General features: G+C 37.2%; 1 protein-coding gene across 7 annotated transcripts in view; it reads right to left on the bottom strand.

The window, feature by feature from the left end:
• Positions 1-19928, bottom strand: part of PIBF1 (progesterone immunomodulatory binding factor 1) — a 286663-nt gene that overhangs the window by 188711 nt on the left and 78024 nt on the right. For all 7 annotated transcript variants that reach the window (XM_021065663.1, XM_021065658.1, XM_021065659.1 and 4 more), the window contains exon 10: positions 10665-10763. In XM_021065663.1, coding sequence (XP_020921322.1) covers positions 10665-10763 — 99 coding nt within the window. The remainder of the gene's footprint in view (positions 1-10664; positions 10764-19928) is intronic.

Here is a 19928-nt window from a genome sequence, read left to right as displayed (position 1 = left end):
GGGTAAAATATTATTATCAATGTTGTTCTGAATTTGATAAGTATACTGTGATTATATAAGAATAATCTTACTCTTAGAAAATAAACAGTGAAAAGGTAAAAGCATATGATGCACTCAATCTATTAAACCATTCAGAAAAATGTGTGTGTGTGAGAGAGAGAAAATAAGGATGATAAAACAAATATAGCAAAATGTTACAAAGGTGTGAATCTAGATAAAAGATATAAAGGAGTTCTTTGCATCATTCTTGTAGCTTTTGTGCACAAATGAAATTTGAAATAGGAGTTAAAGAAGAAAAAGAATAGAATGCTGGAGCATACCTTTGAGTTTATAAGGTCAACAGTGAATTGATCCCCTGAGAGTGATGGCTGTTCAGAGTGATTCAGGATTGAGAAGAGAAGAGGTTTATGTCCAGTAGGTATGGAAACAGCTTTGTCTAAACCAACTGTTCCATGTACACAACAAAATATGCTTACTATATAAAGATGTCCTGTCCCACAGACTTTCAGGTTAACAATACTAGGATCCATCATTCATTCTGCTGACATATATAGTAAATATCCATTTTGGTCAGAGAAGCCACCCAGACCTTCTCTGAGAAACAAGACTGACAGAAAACAACATCAAATTGCTCTGTGTATGTATGTATTTTGACTCCCTGCACAAAAATATGCAAGATACATTCTTTTGAAGTGGAAGAGAATAGGTGTATCACTTAGAACCAGCAGTACCACTTAAGCCCAATTGTAAGCAATAAATCATCCATGAATGGTTAAAGGACTCCCTGGGCCATTGTTTCCGCTGGGACAAGGAATTTCAGATCAGATCAATACCTAACAAAGAAAAAGGAAGACAGATGAGAGGCGGATAAAACAAAATCCATACATTGTGATCTGAACATGAAAGTTCTTATCAGCTCTTTCAAAGCCTTATGTCTAGACTGAGAAGGAATAGGTATTCTTCATCTCAGCAATAAATTTCTCACCGCTTTCATGTACACCACATTATGTACTACAAAGTCCAAAGCCTTTATTGGGAAAAGAATGGAATCGCTTCTGGTAACTTAGGACGTAATGAGACCAACTTGAAATAGCCTATATATGCAGACAAATATACATTAGATGGAACAGCAGCTTAAAAGCCAGGAGAAAGTTTAAGAACACAGAGCTAGACTATTTCAATACAAATGAAGCAAACCAATGGGCAAATAGAGCATTTTAAGGAGAAAGAGAAATCAAATAACAAAAAGATAATTTTATAAAGTCTGAAAAATCATTGTGTCATAATTAATAAGAGGATTTTGTAAATTACTAAGGAAAAAATCAAATACTAAGAAAATTATTTAAGAATTTATTGTATATTCTTTCTTTCATAAGGAAGTATGTCAAAAGCGTAATAACAGAGGATTGAGAATTAAGAATTTATGCATTCAAATTATAATTATGATGTGGATTACTTTATGCAAAAATGAAAAATAAGAATAATGTGAATAAAATTATCATAGAATTTAATAAGTAAATGAGGTTTGGGAGTTCCTGTTGTGGCACAGTGGAAACGAATCCGACTAGTATCCATGGGGATATGGGTTCAAACCCAGGCCTCACTCAGTGGGTTGGTAATCCGGCGCTGTTGCTGTGAGCTGTGGTGTAGTTCGCCGATGTGGGTCGTATCCCACGTTGCTGTGGCTATGGTGCAGGCTGGCATCTGTAGCTCTGATTCAACACCTAGCCTGGGAACTTCCATATGCTGCAGATGCAGCCCTAAAACAGCAAAAAAAAAAGTAAACATGGTTTAAGTACAGTACTCTAGCTTTTATTTCAAATCTCAATATCCTTTATCCTATGGATTTATATTGCAAATGACATATTTACTTGCCTGCTGAAGAAGCCAGCAGCAGATTGAAAAAAAGGATAAACAGGAGTTCCTGTCATGGCTCAGCAGTAACAAAACCCACTGGCATCTATGAGGATGCAGATTCAGTCCCTGGCCTTGTTCAGTGGATTAAGGATCTAGTGTCGCTGTGAGCTGTGGTGTCACACCCACAGCATTGTGTCGGATCCCACAGCATTGCTGTGGCTGTGGCAGAGGCTGGCAGCTGCAGCTCCGATTGGACCCTTAGCCTGGGAACTTCTATATGCCAAGGTGTGGCCCTAAAAAGCAAAAGATAAATTAAATACTACTAATAAAAAACAGATAAACAACAACAAAACAACATAACAATATGACAAAAGGCAGAATAAAGGCATGTCAAAATTGTTCCATTCTTGGAGATAAAGCACTAAATGAAAATTTAGGACAGCTGGCTTCCATATCAAGCTTTAAACTAAGCCATACGTCATAAAACTCATTTAATCTACTCACTAGATCTCCTATTCCCTCTTACTTTTATCTTCTATGAGAGAAAAAAAAAAAAAAGATAAAATTTTACTATCTCCAGAGAAGTTGTAGGGATTGAAAGCATAATGAAAATAATATTAATTTAAAAATACTTACAAACTTAAAAGCATTCCAAATACACTGAACTGTAGCTTTAAAAACATCAAAAGAACTATAACTGAAGAAAAAATACTATCAAAATTAATTCTGGATTGCAAGCTTACACTTAGGATTCAAACATGGGCCTCGGATGTAGGATCCTACAGAAGTAACAGTGTATTCAAATTTATTCTAGTCACACAGCTGGAGTTTAAAAATTCCCCCTTTGTGGTAGAATCCTCAGGGTGCTTACAGAGATTCAGAGAAACAGAACAAGAGGTAAGAACTGTTCCCACTCACGAAAGCTGGGTATTTGTTACTTACTATTAGGTAAATTGTTGAACGTGAGTTGGGACATACACAGGTCTTTTATATGTTTGTGAAAAGTCCATTCTTTTATAGAAAATTAAAGTCCTTGAGTAAAAAGCCTTTTCATTCATGTTTGAAAGTGGGATACTATTTCCTTATGTCTCTCTTTATAATAACACAAGTTGTTTAATCATTAAATGAAACATTTGATAAAGTAAAACTTTCAGTATAAATGAGGAAGTTGAGATTAATTATATTTGACTAAAAATTGTGTATAGACATATTTTAGGCTTTACTTCAGCATGATTCAGGGAAATCACAATGCATATAAAGATTGAAACACATTTGTTTATTCTGATTCTGATACAAAAGAAGCCAGAATCCCATACTTGATTATTAAAAACTCAAAAATTGAAAATAAAAATTTTTGTATAATTATAAAACAAAAATATTTTCCTTAGGTTTCACTATATACAAAAAAAAAAAAAACATGATATTCCCAAACTACTCCTAGGTAAATTATACTCAAAAGAACTTCAGTGGATATTAAAAAAATTTATAGTATTTTTTTCAAATAATAGTGCTATACACTAGGTTTTTATTTAAAAAAAAAAGGAAAAGTGAACTACAGAGATATAAAACTACTCGCAAAATAGGTTATATCTGGAATCTAATATAGGGCACAAATGAACCTTTCCACAGAAAAGAAAATCATGGACTTGGAGAATAGACTTATGGTTGCCAAGGGGGAAGGTGGAAGGAGTGGGATAGACTGGGAGCCCAAGGCAATAGATGCAGACTGTTGCCTTGGGAAGGGATTAACCATGAGATCCTGCTGTGTAGCACTGGGAACTATGTCTAGTCATTTACAATGGAGCATGATAATGTGAGAAAAAAGAATGCATCATGGTAACTGGGTCACCATGCTGTACAGTAAAAATAACAACAATAATAATAATGTATTAAGGAAATAAAAAAAGAAAAAAAGAAAAAAAATAGCTTGGGTTCACCATTTCTTTTACATGGTAACTTAACCAGCGTATTAACTCTTCTGAGCTGTTGCTACAGATTATTTCAGGATCAAAAGGGACTTTAGACTCATCAAGCTGCCTACTTGATGTTCCAACCCTTATAAACTCAATCCTAGTGAACACTTTGCCAGCTGATGCCTGTACATTTCTACTGATGGAGAATATACCCGATGCCAATCCATTTTGAAAAGCCCCACTAGAAAGTTTATCTTTACTCTTTCTTGGAATGTTTACCCAGTGGTCCCTATTCTCCCACTTTAGGCATTATGATGTGAGAAAAACACATTTTAAACATTTGTAAACAGTTATAATCTGGTGCTAATAAGACATTTTCTAATCTTTTAAACAGTTTTGGTCATTTCCCTCTTGAGACCTTCAGTTTAGAGCTTGGGTGTCCAGACCCAGCATGATTCTACAAATAAGACAGTCACCAACCACATTCTAGATATAACTTCTATTACAGCAACATAATACCTCCATATCATTTCAATTCTAAGCCTACAGAGATATACCTCCTTCTACTGTCCTTTTGCTTTACTGAGTTTGCAGATGCTGCATTTTTTACAAATGGAAGATTTGTGGCATCAGGCAAATCTATCAGCGTCATTTTTCCAACATTTAGTCACCTTGTATTTGTGTCCCATTGTGGTAATTCTCATAATATTTCAAACTTTTCCATTATCATTGTATTTGTTATATTTGTTATTTATATTTGAGATCATATGATTTTTTTTTGCCACACTCACAGCATATGGAAATTCCCAGGCCAGGGATCGAACTTGCACCTCAGCCATTGCTGTAACAATGCTGGATCCTTAACCTGCTGTACCACAACAGAACTCCCATAGTGATTTTTGACGTTACCACTGTCACTGTTCTGCGGCATCATGAATCATGCCCATACACGACAGAAAATTATAATAATCTCTGAACTATCCATCTCCCTTTTATCAGTTTAGTGTCTTTTCATCACTCATTTTTCCAGAGTAATTGCTCTAAACCTGAGAAACTCTGATCATATCATTCAGTAGAACAGCATCAAGACTGCACACAGCTTAGCCCTTAGGGTCATTTACAGACACCTGCCTAACTTCCCAGTTTCTCTTCTTTCCCTCTCCTTGGGCCTCCCTATTCCCCAAAACACAACAATACTGAAATTAGGCCTACAGTGGCCTCCAAAGTATTCAAGTGAAAGAAAGAGTCATATGTTTCTTACTTTAAATTAAAAGCTAGAAATGATTAAGCTTAGTGAGGAAGGCATGTTGAAAGTCGAGACAGGCTGAAAGTTAGGCCTCTTGTGTGGAACAGTTAGCCATTGTGAATGCAAAGGGAAAGTTCATGAAGGAAATTAAAAGTGCTACTCCAGTGAACACAAAATAATAAGAAAGCAAAAGAGTCTTACTGCTGATATGAAGCAAGTTTTTGTGGTCTGGATAGAGGACCAAATTAGTCACAACATTCCTTTAAGCCAAAACCTAATCCAGAGCAAGGCTCCAAGTCTCTTCAAGTTTGTGAAGGCTCAGAGAGGTAAGGAAGCTGCAGAAGAAAAATCTGAAACTTGTTGGTTCATGGGATCATGAAATTCAAGAAGTCATCCTCATGATGTAAAAGGGCACAACAAAGCAGCAAGTGCAGAGGTAGAAGCTGCAGCGAGTTATCCAGAAGATCTACTAAGATCATTGATGAAGGGGGCTGCAATAAATGACAGATTATTAATGTGCATGAAACAGGCTTCTTTTGGAAGAAGATGCCATCTAGGACTATCTTAGTTAGAGAGGAGAAGTCAATGTCTGGCTTCAAAGCATCAAAAGACAGGCGGACTCTCTTGTTAGGGGCTAGTGAAGCTGGTGACATTCAGTTGATGCCAATGCTCATTAACTGTTCTGAAAATCCTAGGGCCCCTAAGGATTGTGCTACATCTACTCTGCTTGTGCTTGATAAATGGAACAACAAAACCTGGATAACAGCACATCTGTTTACAATATGGTTTAAGGAATATTTTAAGCCCACTGTTGAAATCTCAAAAAAAAAAAAGGATTCCTTTCAAAATATCACTGCTCACTGACAGTGCACTTAGCTAACCAACAGCTCTGAGGATAGATGGGACAAGATGAATGTTGTTTTTGTGCCATCTAACATATCCATTCTGCAGCCCATGGATCAAGGAGTAATTTTGACTTTCAAGTCTTATTATTTAAGAAATATATTAATTTTTCCTTGTGAACCATAGAAAATTGATATCTCATTTTAAAAATCTTGCTGAAAGATAAGTAATGCCTAAAGATCTAATGTATAACATGGTGACTATAGTTGATAACACCATATTGTATAATCGAAATTTGCTAAGAGAGTGGAACTTAAATGTTCCCACCAAAAAAAAAAGTACTTATGTGGACTGATAGTTAGTCAATTAACTCAATGAGGGGAGAATCTCCTTTCACAATGTATATGTATATCGAATCATCACATTGTATACTTTCAATATCTCACAATTTTATTTGTCCATTATACCTCAATAAAGCTGGAAGGAAAACCCTTTGAAATTTGCGAACACACCATGTCAATAAAAAGTTTAAGTATCCACTGGTCTGAGAACTGCCAGGGCAACCCTTCCAAAATAAAGAAGGGAGTTCTTGCAGACATGGGTTAAGGTCCAGTGTTGTCACTGCAGTGGCTGGGGTTCATTCCCTGGCCCAGGAACTTCCATATGCCCTCGCCGCCGCAGACAAAAAAGCCCCCCAAAACCAAAAAATAAACAACCAAAAAACCCCAAATAAAGGATGAATTACTGCATCTTGCATATCCTTCCATGAAGAAAGAAGGCCAACAATCCCTGGTTCTAGTCATGGGTACTTTCCTATCTGTCACAACATATCTGCAACCTATTATCAGGGGTAATCTGCATATTTCTGGAAGCCACTGCTACTCAGCAATGGCTAGGATAATTTACCTATAAACAGAAGAGACTGGAAACCACTTAACCCAAATGCATCCCTAACTCACTTCCCCTTGCCAGTCCCAAAAGGCCTGTGTAGACCTACATCACCCAATATAAGAGCCAAGGTAGAGTGTAGATTAAACAGAAAAAATCTTGCTCATATTTTTATTTAGATCCCATTAAATGCACAGGTAAACTTAAGGAAACTGGTACATTTGTGAACAAAATAATTAAATTAGTTTTCTACCTACAGCATATTGCAAAGTGAACTCTGTATGGATGAAGGGTATTAACATGAAGAATATAACTACAAAAATTCATGTGCAAGAGTAAAGGCACAAGAATCATCACAGCCATTCTGAAAAAGAATTTTGGAGTTAGTCAAGTTTCACTAAAAGTCTTTTGAAATTTTTGACAAGCATTATAGTGAATTTAGAGAGTAATTAAGGAAGAATTAAATTGTGGGGACATCTAGAACCCTACTTCTTTGAAATCATCTAGCAACATTACAACCCTAAGGGATTTTCTCTTTGCTTGTTGATATTATAGCTCAAAAAACAGACGGGAACCTTTAGCTGTTTTAAGCATTTTATTAAAACCCAGCTTATTTTGAGTTTTTTTCTGTTTTTTGTTCTTTAATGGCCACGCCTGCAGCATATATAACTTCCTAGGCTAGGGGTTGAATCAGACCTGTAGCTGCTAGCCTACACCACAGCCACAGCAGTCCAGGATCCGACCTGCATCTGTGACCTATACCACAGCTCATAGCAACACCAGATCCCCGACTCACTGAGTGAAGCCAGGGGTCAAACCTGCAACCTCATGGATACTAGTCAGGTTCATTTCCGCTGAGCCACGACAGGAACTTCCTCCCATGGCCTTTAGGATGAATACCAGTTGCTACTGTATGGACAAGTAGGAGAAGAAGGATTTTAGATGTCAAAGTTCAGAACATTACAGAGCTTAGAATAAATATAAAATAGTCAATTTTATGGTCAATTTTACTATTCTCTTCTTTCCAAACTCATGAAAACATACCAAGCTAGCAATTTATGAAAATTTCCCTGCATATACATTCTGGTTTACTAGCTAAAATCTTATACTTTCTTTTAAGGCTTGCTAATGAGTCCATAAATATTATTCTAGAGCCATTAGTAAATATATCACACTCAAAACTAATATCAACAAAAAGCCACGTAAATCTGTAGTGGAAATCACAAAGATTTATAAATGGAAGGATTATATGTAATAAAAGATAATTTTAAGATAAATTGCAAAAGCATGCTAATAAAAACAGTTGATTTATACATGTTCAATTTTATATTAAGATCTTTGGAAGCAACATATTTTTACATTATAGAAAAGATCTCTTCATTATTATATTTGTTAAAATTTCTCCATGAGTCAAGTTTATAAGACTGATGTGAATTTTGAAGTGTAACATTTTGAACAATTCTAAAAGATTTTGACATTCTAGAGGATTAATGATAGGTTAATTATGTGAAAACATGCCTGAATTTTTAGTTTCCTGTATTGCTTAAACCATGAATCTGCAATCTTCATTTAACTATTAAAAGACCCACTGAGATTATTTTTAATAATCTCACATTTCAGTATGCAAAAGGTAAATGAAAACTTTATGTACTATTTTAGCAACTTTTCTGTCTGAAATTATTTCAAAAGAAAAATCTAAAAATAAGAAAGATAACCAGTGTTTACTTTGCATATATTTTGAACCACTAAAATACATTGTTTAATGAGGTAATTATATTTACTTGAAAATTTATCAGTGATTTTCCTTTTAACTAGGCAATTTAACATACTTTCTATTGATAAATTAAAGATGATTTAGTCTCTCTCTTCTCCTACCTCCAACATACCTGCACCAGAACATACAGATTTTTCAAAAATAAACTGAGTATACAAATGGTATAACCATACAGATGGCCCCCAAACACAAGAAAAGATGCACAGCATTGCTAATTATTAGAGAAATACAATCAAAACTACTTATACCAGCCAGAATGGTCATCATCAAAAAATCTACAAACAATAAATGCTGGAGAGGGTGTGAAGAAAAGGGAACTGTCTTAACGCTCCTGGTGGTACAACCACTATTGAAAACAGTATGGATATCCTCAAAAAACTAAAAATAGAACTACCATAGGGTCAGCAACCCAACTTCTGGGCATCTATCTGGGAAAAAACATTAATTTGAAAAGATATATGCAGCCCAGTGTTCACTGCAGCACTATTTACAACAGCCAAGACATGGAAGCAACCTAAATGTCAATCAACAGAAGAATGGATAAAGAAAGTGTGGTACATATATACAATGGAATAGTACTCAGCCGTAAAAAGAATGAAATAATGCCATTTGCATCAACACGGATGAACCTATGAATTATCATACTAAGTGAAGTTAGACAGTGAAAGACAAACATCAGACCATATCACTTATATGTGGAATCTAAAAAAAAAAAAAAGGATACAAATGAATTTAATTGCAGAACAGACTGACTCACAGACTTTGAAAAACTTAGGGTTTCCAAAGGGGACAGGGGTGGGGAGAGGAGGGATGAACTAAAGGTTGGGATTGGCATATGCACACTGGAGTATATGGAATGACTGGCCAAAGGGGACCTGCTATACCACACAAAGAACTCTACCCAATATTCAGTGATAATCTATGTGGGAAAAGAATCTGAAAGAGAATGGATGTGTGTACAAGTTAAACTGAATCACTTTGTCATACATCAAAAACCTACTTCAGTAAAACTTTAAAAAGTTAAAAAAAAAAAAGGTCCAACAACTTTGAGTTGTTTGGCAGTTCTTTTTTTTTTTTTTTTTTTTTTTTTGTTGTTTTTTGGCGTCCACGCATATGAGTTCCAGCTATTGAATCAGCTGTAGCCAGACCACAGCAACGCGGATCCGAGCCGCTCGCACCACCACAGCTCACCAACGCCAATCGACCCACTGAGCAACAACCAACCCACCATGTTCTAGTGATTCGTTAACTGTGCCACGAATCTGTTTCATTCTTTCAAGTAAAACATTCATCTACCTGATGATTAGAAGGTACATTTCTAGATATTTATCCAAAAAAAGTAGAAACATATGCCTACAAAAAGACTTGTATAAAAATGTTCATAGCAGCTTTATTCACGATAGCGCCAAACTGGAAACAAACTAAATGTCCTCTGACAGGTGGATGAATAAACAAAATGTGGCACATTCATGCCCAGCAACAGTAAGAAATGAACTACTGAAACAACATATAATGGCTCAAAACATACAATGTTGAGTCAAAGAAGCTAGATACAAAAAGGTACATACTGTACAATTCCATTTATTTTCAGTCCATCAAGGACAAAACTAAGCTATGGTGACATAAATCACAAAGTATCTTCCCCTTCATGGATGGAGGTTGAGACTGACCAAAGGGATATAAGGAAACTCTCTAGAGGATTGAATTGTCCTGTATCTTATTTCAATATATGCAATCATTACACATGCAAAGTATTACATTTAAATCATACTTCAACTGAAATGAAAATTAAACTTTCATTAAAAAGATACATTAAACAAAAAGAGTGGCTTTCCCTTCATGGCTCAGAGGTTAACGAACCCAACCAGGATCCATGAGGATGCGGGTTTGATCCTGGCCTCCCTCAGTGGATACAGCATAGCCATGAGCTGTGGTGTAAGTTGCAGTAGCTGCTCAGATCCTGTGTGGTGTGGCACAGGCCAGCAGCTGTAGCTCGATTCGACCCCTAGCCTGGGAATTTCCATTTGCCATGGGTGCAGCCATAAAAAGCAAAAAAAACAAAACCAAAACCAAAAAAAAAAAAAAAAAAGAAAAAGGTACAAAACTTTAAGAGTTTTAACATTTCTGTTTTCAGGATGCTTACCTGTCTAACAGCTGATCATGTTTTTCTAGAGCATCCTTTTCAGCCATCACTGCTCGGTCCTTTTCAGCCAAAGCATTATCCCTTGCTTCTCGGAGGCTCCTAAAATTTAAACACACATTTCAGTTATTCCAAATACACAAGTATCTGCCTTTTAAAGACTCTTAAATGGGCTTGTTTGGAGTTGGACTAACTTCTAGTCTCAGGGATATCCCAGAGGTTTGTGACCCACAGTGTAGACTAAATGAATGTGCCTGGCTTGATGCGTCTCTCCAGCAGCACAGAGCAGTGTAGGTACAAACATGGTCTAATCTCTAAATAGCGTGCTACCTTTTCCAGAATTGTTTCCACACAGTTCAAAGGTAGGCTAAACAGTGTTTATATATAGCAACTCAATTAATCCTTAACATAATCTAAAGAGGCAGGTATAATGATCAACATATTATCCATAAGAAAGCTGAGGTTTGAGAGGTTAACGAATGCAATATAAAATATTATAGAGATACAACATAGAGATCACAAGAATCCACAGAGAAATGAAGGTAGATAAGCGCACGAGAACAGCTGAACTGCTGGACCTTGGGTCCCACTTGAGTCTCCACTAAGGGGAGAGAGGGGAACATGGGACTGAGGTTAGGAGAAAGTAAGCGAGGACAAAAGACTTGAAGTCCTGATGAGATGACTAACAGATTAGGTGGAAGTAGCTGTAGAGGAAAGATGGCAAACCAGAGATGCTGTCAGAGGGCAGTGATTCTAAGCAGAATAATGCTTTTGCTAGAAGTTCAGTTCCTAAGATCCAGGGTGCGACCAATGGAGCAGCTGTGTGAAGTGGAGTGAGATGAAGGTCAGCATGCACACAGCACTCAAAGAAGTATGCGGCCAGAGTATCAGTCATCACTTAACAGTGCTGATGATAGCAGGAACGGAAATGGACAGAAAGACACACATATACATTCAGTTACTTTGCAGGGGAATGTCCAAAAGGTGGAAGGGTGGGAGGGAACGAGACAGGGGGGGGGGGGAGGGGGGGGGGGGGGGTGGGGGGGGGAGGGGGTGGGTAGGTGGAAGTCAAAAAGTAAGGAAAAAAAAAAAAAAAAAAAAAAAAAAAAAAAAAAAAAAAAAAGGTAACAACAGTGAGTGATTAGAAATGATAGAGCCAGATAGGGGCCTTCAAAGATCACATCTTGTTTGTTTTTTTAAAATCAAAGTGGAAGTTTGGATCAGAAAAATACCAACAGTCAGCTTCTTTCAAAGAGTCACTTAATTTTTTAAAAATCCTCTAACAGAGGATTTTAAATAAATTTGGAGTGTAACATAAATGATTGTGCTCACTTAATCCCTACAAATCCTCGAAGCTATGTTTTTCTAACATACTTTCCAGCTGAGTAAACTCAAGTTTAGACAGCTCAAGTCCCTAGGCCCCAGTCACACAGCCTATGTGTTAAAGCCATAATTTGAGCCCAGTTATGTCTTACTCCAAAGGAGTGTTTTTTACATCATATCACCTGTCTCCTATAAAGAACTGGGCTGGATATTAGAATTTGGTTTTTATTATTGATGGAGAATGTCAGTAGGGAGTCATGGAAACCCACACGGTTTGAATAAATCAATCTAATAACTAGTAGACATAAATTCTTAGTAGTTATATTTGCTGTGCCAGTATTTGATGATATCTTTTGCATGGTGATGGTAACAACAAATTTAAAATTTAAAACATGTCAATCAACAGAGATTCATCAGTAAAATATCTTATAAGCAAGAAATAAAATAGCAATAAAAAAACTGAAGTATAGTTAACTTTTATCAAAAAGAAAATAAGTTTTGTATACTATTATCTAAGTGGAGGTATATTTTAAAGTAGGTATCACAGAACAGTATCATTATTTTATTATACCACCCTGACTGCAAAGGGCTTCAAAAAATATTCCACCATTAACAAATTAACTGAAACAGGAGATTTTAATTTTATAGGCAGAATGAAATTCTCAGAGTATATTAAACATTTATACATTTTTCCACCCTAGATGATCTACATATTTTAGTAGGAAATCATCCAGAATTGATTGCAATTTTCCTTTCTCAGATACTATAGCTTTTTATTCTGTAAGTTATTTCAGTAGCAAAATTCCAAGTAGATACATTTACAGTACTAATTAATCATGAATGATTAGTTGGCAGATGAAAAAAGCTTCAGTCCCTACTACATTTCCTTTATGCAACAATGGGCATTATAAATAAAAGCAAAAATGGTAATTAGACTTATCATTGTGAAATGTACAGAAAGAGGGACTCATTATGTTGTGTAACAGGATCTAATAATATTGTAGGTCATTATACTTCAAAAACAAACTCAGAAAAAAAAGATCGAAAAGGCAGGGGGTGGGGTAAGGGGGAAATGGAGGAAGATGGTCAAAAGGTACAAACTTCCAGTGACAAGGTAAATAAAATAGTAGGCCTGTATAATGTACAACATGATAAATACAATTAATACTGCTGTGCATTACACATGAAAGTTGTTAAGAGAGTATACCCTAAGAGTTCTCATCAAAAAGAAAACAAAATTTTTCTCTTTCTTTAATTTTGTATCTATGTGAGAATGATAGACGGTCACTAAACTTTTTGTAGACATCATTTAATGATGTATTTAAGTCAAATCTTTACGCTCTATAGAAATTACTATAAAATACTATACAAGTACTGTGTGTCAATTATATCTCAACATAAGAAAGAAAGAAAGAAAGAAAGAAAGAAAGAAAGAAAGAAAGAAAGAAAGAAAGAAAGAAAGAAGAAGAAAGAAAGAAGGAAGGAAGGAAGGAAGGAAGGAAGGAAGGAAGGAAGGAGAGAGAGGGAGGGAAAGGAAAGGAGGGAGAAAGAAGGAAAGAAGAAAGGAAGGAAAAACAAGTCACAGGGGATAAAATAAAACTCAGAATAAGCTAAAATTAAGGCTTCTGAGATGAGATATGATTAGAGGGCACGGATGCCTTCACCAGGCCACAATCTCTATCATCCAGCTAACTAGAATTAGTGCTCCATTAAGGCATAAACAAAAATTCTATAACCACAAAGAAAGGGAGCTGACTACAGGGAATTCCCTTCGTGGCTCAGTGGTTAACAAACCCGACTAGGATCCATGAGGTTTCGGGTTTGATCCCCGGCCTCCCTCAGTTGGTTAAGGATCCAGCGTTGCTGTGAGCTGTGGTGCAGGTCGCAGATGTGGCTAGGATCTGGCATTGCTGTGGCTATGGTGTAGGATGGCAGCTGTAGCTTCGATTCGACCCCTGGCCTGGGAACTTCCATATGCCATGGGTATGGTCCTAAAAAAAAAGCAGTAAAAAACAAAACAAAACAAAACAAAAAATAAAGGGAGCTTATTATTTATTTTTCCTTTTCAGGGCTGCCCTGCAGCATATGGAGGTTCTCAGGCTAGGGGTCAAATTGGAACTTCAGCTGCTGGCCTATGCCACAGCCACAGCAACTCGGGATCCGAGCTGCATCTGTGACCGACACCACAGCTCCTGGCAATGTTGGATCTTTTAACTCATTAGGCAAGGCCAGGGATTGAACCCACATCCTCATGGATAGCAGTTGGGTCCTTAACCCACTGAGCCACAATGGGAACTCCGGGAGTTGATTATTTTAACTGGAGTGAATGAAAGGAAGACATGTAAGTTGGACCTTAAAGGATAAATTAAACAAAGGTAATTCAAATAGAGAAAACCGAAATGACTGGGAAGCTAGAGCCTTCTACCAATAAGTCCTCTCATAGGTGTTTGCTGGTAAGATTTCTGTGTAAATCGTTCTTATCAGAAACCAGGCCTTTCATATCCTGCCACAAACTACATACTTTAACAAGAAGTAGTATAATTCCTTTTAAGACAGAGATACCTCCTTTAATATTAGGAATTGATTTTTAATGTTTCAAATTAAGTCTGAGAGATAAAATGAATTATTCTTCCACTGACAATAATAGTAAGAGCAAATGGGCTGCTCACCCAGGCTACAAGCTTTTCTAGGCACTGTACATATAATCTCATTTAATCTTTACAACAATCCAACAAAGCATAGGTGTTATCACTACCTCCAGTTCACAAAGGAGAAGGCTGAAACACAGAGAAGCATTTTGCCTATGATGGTCACTTACTATGACAAGTAAGTTAGAACCCAAATGTGAACCAAAAGCGTATGGTGCCAAGTCCACGCTCTTCATCACACTAAGCGGCCTTTCTTAAGAGTCTCCTTGTCTCACAGAACTCTTCCCCTTAGGAAATTCTGTCATTCTGAGACTTATAGGACTATTTCCTAACTGAAATAGATGTTAAATCAAAAATAAGCTTTGGAAAAGTCGTGAATATATTATACCCTGCTCTTTCAAACTCAGACTGATTTGATGAAACACCAGATGGACTGATTCCTGCCACAGATAAAGCCATAACTGCCATATAGCTAATAAACTATCCATTTTTAAATGTTAAATGCATTAGAAAATGCAACAGAAACACAATTACAGAATAGCAGGAATTCAAATGTTCTCCAAAAGACAAACTTGAAAAATGACAGCATGTACAAGCTAAAGGAGCTACAGGCTTAAAGCCCAAACTGAGTATAGAAATGTAATCATAATAACAGAGGAAGATTTTTGGAGTTGGCCAACATTATAACAAATGTTCTAAAATACAAATCTTCGTCTATGGCCATACCATCCTCAACGCTCCCGATCTTGTCTAAAATATAAAACTTCAAATGTCTCAACCTTAGAAATGCTTTTTAGAAAGCTAACATTTGATTCCCAAACTGTTTTACACAATTCTATCATATTGTTCCCTACAATATGAAAGTCCATTCCCTCATAAACACACATTTCTATCTCCCTATCCATCCCATATTTGTGTATAGGTGAACTGAGAGGAAAGATGACAGAAAAGGGAAAAGAAACCTTATCAATCCTACTTAAAATGCAAAAGAAAAGTGAGTATATTACTAGTATCCAAATAATGTATTTTTCAAATTAGATGCTTTTTAGAGTAAAAGAGGGTGTCATTAATAATTATGCCAGAGGAGTTCCCGTCGTGGCGCAGTGGTTAACGAATCCGACTAGGAACCATGAGGTTGCGGGTTCCGTCCCTGCCCTTGCTCAGTGGGTTAACGATCCGGCGTTGCCGTGAGCTGTGGTGTAGGTTGTAGACGCGGCTCAGATCACGCGTTGCTGTGGCTCTGGCATAGGCTGGTGGCTACAGCTCCGATTGGACCCCTAGCCTGGGAACCTCCATATGCCGCAGGAGCGGCCCAAGAAATAGCAACAACAACAACAAAAGACAAAAGACAAAAAAAAAAAAAAAAAAAAAAAAAAATTATGCCAGAGAAACAGGTATAAACCAGGATTTGTGGAAAAACACAACTGGGAGATATCATCACTTAAACTGTAACATTCCAACAAGAAGCTTAGAGTTAAATTCCAAATAAAAGGATTTTAATATTAAATAAAAGATATATTTCATAAGCAATCTAGTGTATTTGTGCAGAGATAACTTCATACACGTAAGTTTGTCCAAAAGGACCTTACATCTGAAACCTAAAAACCTCAGTACAAAACATACAATAGCAACAGATTTCTCTACATGAAGGAATCTATCTTCTTACTTATTAGAAGATCAAATTCATAGTACTAACAAGCCAAATCAAAATTTGTCTTTGAAAAGTGGTAAAGAAAATGCGAGAAAAAGAAAAATTTCAGTAACCTTTGAAACTCTTAACAGGAACAAATCAGAAAATTGCAATGTTAAGAGCATGCGTTAGACTGAAACATCACTAATGCCCCAGAACCTGAAATAAATTTACCAAGGATAAAGACTGAAAAACAAACAAACAAACAAACAAAAACCCAAAAAAATGATGGTTGTCAGAAGAGCTCAGCAAGTACAATTATTCTCCTTCTTTTGTCTTCATGTAAAAATATTTTTGGTTAATAAAAGTGAACATATTTTTTCTAGCTGGAACAAAAAGGGACTGGAACAGGCTGTTTATATGACAAGCTTACTTATAGGAAAAGCATTTGAATTAAGCTCTTCTACCTTCAGACTCTTCTCCCTGAACAAAACATAAAACTACCCATCTGTATTTGTTTTTAAGATGACATAAAACCGGAGTTTCCGTCATGGCACAGTGGTTAACGAATCCAACTAGCAACCATGAGGTTGCGGGTTCGATCTCTGGCCTTGCTCAGTGGGTTAAGGATCTGGCATTGCTGTGGCTGTGGCATAGGCCGGTGGCTACAGCTCTGATTAGATCCCTAGCCTGGGAACCTCCACATGTTGCGGAGCGGCCCTAGAAAAGGCAAAAAAGACAAAAAAAAAAAAAAAAAAAAGATGACATGAAACAGAAGGATGCCAAGTGGATTATTTGCAATTATATAATCAATGACTGATCATTTTTCCCTTAATTAACATAGATAGTTGAAAAGTGAATGAACAGGACCTGAAGAGCAGAGCAAAGTAGAAATTTTATGTAACACAATTTCTTGGGAGGAAGTCTATTTTAAGAGTTGAAACTTCTTGAGATCACTGTTGACTGAACACGCTAAACCTTCCTATCCTTTTGAGTTGGTGCCCAAGCAGATATTTTTCATTTCATAGACATGAAAACTTCAGCCAAAAATAAATGATTTTTTTTAATTATGAAAATTTGGAAGAATCAGAATGTAAAACACTTGTTTAAAATACATTAATGTACTGAGGTTTAAAAAGCAGCTCGTGGAATAAAATGTAATAAAATGAAACCAGGTGACTGGTGGATGGTTAACTGAGTTAACACAAATGTCAGTAAGCATGCTTGGTCTTGATCAAATCCATCTCATTATAAATCTTTGTGTAGGTTTTCATGTAAACAAATAGTCTAATTCCTCAAGAGTAACACCAGTTCATTCTTTCATTCAACAAACATTTATTGAGTGCTTACTATAGAGTAGACATTGGTACATAGGAGTCTATGTTCAGTCTATGTTGTTCAGTCATGTACACTGAACAGCAGAGGAAAATCTCTACTCACATGGAGATTACATTCTAGTAAGAAAGAAACCAAATGTGTGTCATAGGTCCTGAGTGTTTTGGAGAAAATGCGTAGCAGGTGTGGGAGGAGTGGGGGCTTTCACAATTTTAAGCGGAGTGGTCAGAAAAGTTATGAGAGAGCATAACTTTTGTTATGAGAGCAGGTGACATTTGAAGATAGGGAGAAAGTGATGAGATAGGGCTCTAGAGCATCCAGAAGTGCTGGGTTAAGTGGTGGGAACTATAAATACAAAGGACCTGAGGTGGAGACGTGCCTAACAGGTAAGGGAGGCAGTGTGATTAGGCAAGCGATTAGAAGAGAGCAGTAAAATGAGGGTGGGGACAACTGGGCCCAGATCACAGAAGCACAGCCGTTTTAATCATTTAAACTTTGAGTGAGATGGGCTGCCTTTTTATCTGAGCAGAGGAGTGATCCAACTTGACTTGCTGTTTAACAGGAACCCAGAAGGAAGCTGGGGGCCACTTAAAAGGCTTTTACAGTAATTAAGGCAAGAGATTATGATAGCTTGGACTAACATAGTATCTGTGAGATGATAAAAAATCATACATTTTGAAGACACAACCAAAAGGATCTGCTAATGAATAAAACGACCTCAGGGTTTTTGGTCTGAGCAAGAAGAAGGCTAGAGTTGTCTTTAACTGCACTGGGTCAGACTGAAGGCGGAGCAAGTTTGAGGGACAGAAGTTGCTCTGGGCATGTTCAACTTAAGATGCTTATTAGATAACCAAGTGGAAATGCAATGGAGGCAGCTGCAAAAGATGGCAAGGAGATGTGGAGGACCAGTAAAGAGAGAGAGGAGGTACAGACCGTGAGGAGGGGGAACAGTCAAAGTGTAGGACGCTGGAAGGCAATTAAAGAATGTGTTTCTAGGAGTATGTAGCGAGCAACTGTATGAAAAACTGCTGCGATGGAGTTCCCATCATGGCTCGGTGGTCAGTGAATCTGACTAGGTTGCGGGTTTGATCCCTGGCCTTGCTGAGTGGGTTAAGGATCTGGCGTTGTCATGAGCTGTGGTGTAGGCCACAGATGTGGTGGCTTGGATCCCACATTGCTGTGGCTGTGGCATAGGCCGGCAGCTACAGCTCCGATTGGACCCCTAGCCTGGGAATCTCCATATGCTGCGGGTGAGGCCATAGAAAAAAGACAAAAAAAAAAAAAAAAAAAAAAAAAAAAAAGACAAAAACTGCTGCGGTCAAGTAAGATGAGAACTGAGAACCTGACCACTAGGCTTTTGGCAACATGAAGGTCTTTAGGGGCCTTTGATAAGAACAGCTTTGTGGGACTGGTATGGGGGGAAAGCTTGGTAGTGGATTTTCAAAAACGGGGCTACAGAATAAGTATATCAACTCTCTGCAAGACTCTGGCCACAAAGAGGAACGAAGAAATGGGGCAGTGGCCGGAGGGGAAGTGGAGATAAAAGAGACTTTCTAAAGATGAGGAAAATAATATGTTTCTACATGGTAGACAGGGGCAAACTGCCATTTAGGAGACAAAGGGGAGACCTGCTGGAGTGTGTCCTTGAGCAGCAGAGAGGGGATGGGCTCTGGTTACAAGTGGAGAGCCTGGGCCCCGGGAGAGCAGTGTCAGAGAGGGAGGCCCTGTCAAAAAATTACACCATTTTCTAGAAAAATGAACACCTCTTTCCTAATTTTCAAAATTTCAAGTGCTTTTATAAGTTCTAATGATCCACACTCAGCCCTTAAGCGTGAAGTAGGGTTTGTAAACTCTCTTAAAAGACTGAGTTTCTTGAGAAATTAGGGAAGCAATCCCATTTACCATCGTATCAGAAAGAATAAAATACTTAGGAATAAATAACCTACCTAAGAGACAAAAGACCTGTACTCTGAAAACTATAAGACACTGATGAAAGAAATCAAAGATGACACAAACAGACGGAAAGACATACCATGATCTTGGATTGGAAGGGTCAATATCATCCAAATGACTATACTACCCAAGGAGATCTACAGATTCAATGCAATCCCTAGCAAATTACTAAGGACATTTTTCACAAAACTCGAACAAAATATTTTAAAGTTTGTTTGGAAGCACAAAAGACCCAGAATAGCCAAAGAATCCTGAAAAAGAAAAATGGAGCTGGAGGAATCAGGATCCCAGACTTCAGACAATACTACAAAGCAACAGTCATCAAAACCATATGGTACTGGCACAAAGACAGATATATAGATCAGTGGAAAGGGATAG

The sequence above is a fragment of the Sus scrofa genome, chromosome 11, assembly GCF_000003025.6.
Source record: "Sus scrofa isolate TJ Tabasco breed Duroc chromosome 11, Sscrofa11.1, whole genome shotgun sequence".
Classification (NCBI taxonomy): domain Eukaryota; kingdom Metazoa; phylum Chordata; class Mammalia; order Artiodactyla; family Suidae; genus Sus; species Sus scrofa.
Note: the sequence above shows the minus strand (reverse complement) of the source record. Positions and strands in the feature narration are given on the sequence as shown.